Source organism: Nannospalax galili, unplaced genomic scaffold, assembly GCF_000622305.1.
Source record: "Nannospalax galili isolate Female #2095 unplaced genomic scaffold, S.galili_v1.0 scaffold888, whole genome shotgun sequence".
Classification (NCBI taxonomy): Eukaryota; Metazoa; Chordata; class Mammalia; order Rodentia; family Spalacidae; genus Nannospalax; species Nannospalax galili.
Genome location: NW_008357921.1, coordinates 758773 through 761369, shown reverse-complemented (window position 1 = coordinate 761369; position 2597 = coordinate 758773). Strand labels below are relative to the sequence as shown.

The window sequence follows — 2597 nt, the reverse complement described above, 5'->3', positions numbered from 1 at the left end:
CTTTTGAGACAGGGTCTCCCTGTGGCCCCAGCTGTCCTGGAACTCACTATGTAGACCAGGCTGGCCCTGAACTCACAGAGATCCGCCTTCCTCTGCCTTCTGAGTGCTGGGATTAAAGGCATGTGCCACCACGCCCAGCTATTTCATCTTTTTTTAAAAATTTATTTTTTTATATGTATGTGTGTCTTGCCTTCATGGATGTAAGTGCACTTGTGTCGTACAGTGCCCACAGAGGCCAGAAGAGGGGTCAGATCCCCTGGAACTGGAGTTACAGATGGTTGTTAGACACCATGTGGCTGCTGGGAACTGAACCTGGAACCTCTGGAAGATCAACCAGTGCTCTTAACTGCTGAGCCATCTCTCCGGCCCCTGATACCTGTCTCCCTGTAGCCCTAGCTGTCCTCAAACTCACTATGTAGACCAGGCTGGCCTAGATCTCAAGAGGTCTGCCTGCCTCTGCCGGGATTAAAGGCATGCATCACCACACCATGCTCCTGATTTCATTTTTTTGGGGATAGGGTCCTAATATGCAGACAAGAAAGATCTTGAACTTGTGATTCTCCTGCCTCTTGCCCACAAGTGTTAGGATTATAGGTGTCCACTGCCATCTTTATGTTGGCATCTTAATGTATATTTGGTGATCTTCTTAGTGACCAACACTGGAAACAAAGACATTCTCTTTAAAATTTTTATTACATTTCAGAGAGAGAAAGAGACAGAGAGAGAGAGAGAGAGAGAGAGAGAGAGAGAGAGAGAGAGAGAGAGAGCACAGCACATGAGTGGAGTTAGAGGACAGTTTGCAGGAGTCCAAATCCTGATGGGTTCCACTCTGTGGGTCCTGGAAATTGAACTCAAATTGTCAGGCTTGGCAGCAAGTTCCTTTACTCACGGAGCCATCTGGCCATCCCACAGAGTCATTCTTCGTTCTGTGCGAGTATGCAGAAATAATAGAAATGTCATGTGGCTAATAATGAGGAATTAGTGAATACTATCTGCTTTATATCTCCATGTAAACTTGAGTCTTTGTTTCCCTTGCAGAGGAGGTGGCCAAGTTGGAGAAGCATTTGATGCTTCTCAGACAAGAGTATGTCAAGCTGCAGAAGAAATTGGCAGAGACAGAGAAAAGATGCACTCTTTTGGCTGCACAAGCAAACAAGGAGAATAGCAGTGAGTCCTTCATCAGCCGCTTGCTGACGATAGTGGCAGACCTGTACGAGCAGGAGCAGTACAGGTGAGCTCCTGGACATGGGACACGAGCCTATTTGCAAGCCCCTTTGTTTTATCCCTGACTGCATCACTACACATTGTAGTTTCTCCTCTTTGTTCTGTTCATTTGTTTGCACTCTTGGGCATTGAACCAGGGACTTTCCATATGCTAGGCAAGTGCTCCATCACTGACAGGTCTCACTAAATTGCCCAGGCTGCCCTTGAACTTGTGATCCTCCTGCTTCAGCCTCCCAGGATGGGATTACAGACTTACCACCAACCCTGATTCATCATTCATTTCCTTGCCAAATTTGTTTCTCTTGGGGCTGGAGAGATGACTCAGCAGTTAAGAGCACTGACTGTTCTTGCAGAAAACCTAGGTTTGAATTCTAGCACCCACATGGTGGTTAACAACACTCCAGGGGATTGGACACCCTATTCTGACCTCCTTGGGCATTGCTTGACATGGGTGCACTTCCATTCATGCAGGCAGTACGCTCATACACATAAAAAGTAAAAAAAATAAAATACTTAAAAATATTTGTTTCTCTCTAATCAAAATCATTTACAATAAACCAGGTATGATAGTTCATACCTATAATCCCAATACTGGGGGAAGGCTGAGGCAAGAGGATTATCATGAGTTTGAGGCCAGCCTCTGCTACATTGTGAGCTCTAGTCCAGTGTGGGCTGTATCAGAGTGAATCATGGTCTTAGAAAATCTAAAACAAGAGCTGGTCTGATTGCTCAGACAGTAAGGTGCGTGAGGATCTGAGTTTAATCTCTGGAACCCATGTCAAAACAAAGCTGGACCTGCTAACAGGTGCCTATAATTCCAGTGCTAGGGAGGCCAATATAGGCAGATCCCTGGTATTCACTGCCCAGCCAGTGTAGCCTAAGTGGGCATGTTCCAGTTCAGTGAGAGATCCTATAACAGGTTTATAGATGGCTGGGAATTGACACTCAGGGTCCCAAGGTTGTCCTTTGACTTGCACATGCTCACCTGTACCATCATATAAATATGCACACACACACACACGCATACAACCAAAATATTAAAAAAAAAAGATCATCAGGGACTGGAGAGATGGGTCAGCGGTTAAGAACACTTGACTGCTGCTGGGTTTAATCCCCAGCACCCACATGGTGGCTAACAACCATCTATAACTCCAGTTCCAGGGGATCAGTGCCTTCTTCTGACTCTGAGGTCATTGCATGACATGGGTGCACTTACACACATGGTGCACTTACACACATGCAGGCAATACACTCGTACATATTAAAAGTAAAATAAATAAATTTTTTTTAAAAAGATGATCGACAGCCGGACATGGTGGCGCATGCCTTTAATCCTAGCACTTGGGAGGCAGAGGCAGGCGGATCTCTGTGGG

The 2597-nt window shown here is 45.7% G+C and overlaps 1 protein-coding gene across 5 annotated transcripts in view; it reads left to right on the top strand.

Moving 5' to 3' along the window:
- The window catches only part of Ankfy1 (ankyrin repeat and FYVE domain containing 1), a 119029-nt gene that overhangs the window by 26144 nt on the left and 90288 nt on the right, over window positions 1–2597 (top strand). For all 5 annotated transcript variants that reach the window (XM_029557486.1, XM_008855633.3, XM_029557488.1 and 2 more), the window contains one exon: window positions 1039–1231. In XM_029557486.1, the coding sequence (XP_029413346.1) occupies window positions 1039–1231 (193 nt within the window). The remainder of the gene's footprint in view (window positions 1–1038; window positions 1232–2597) is intronic.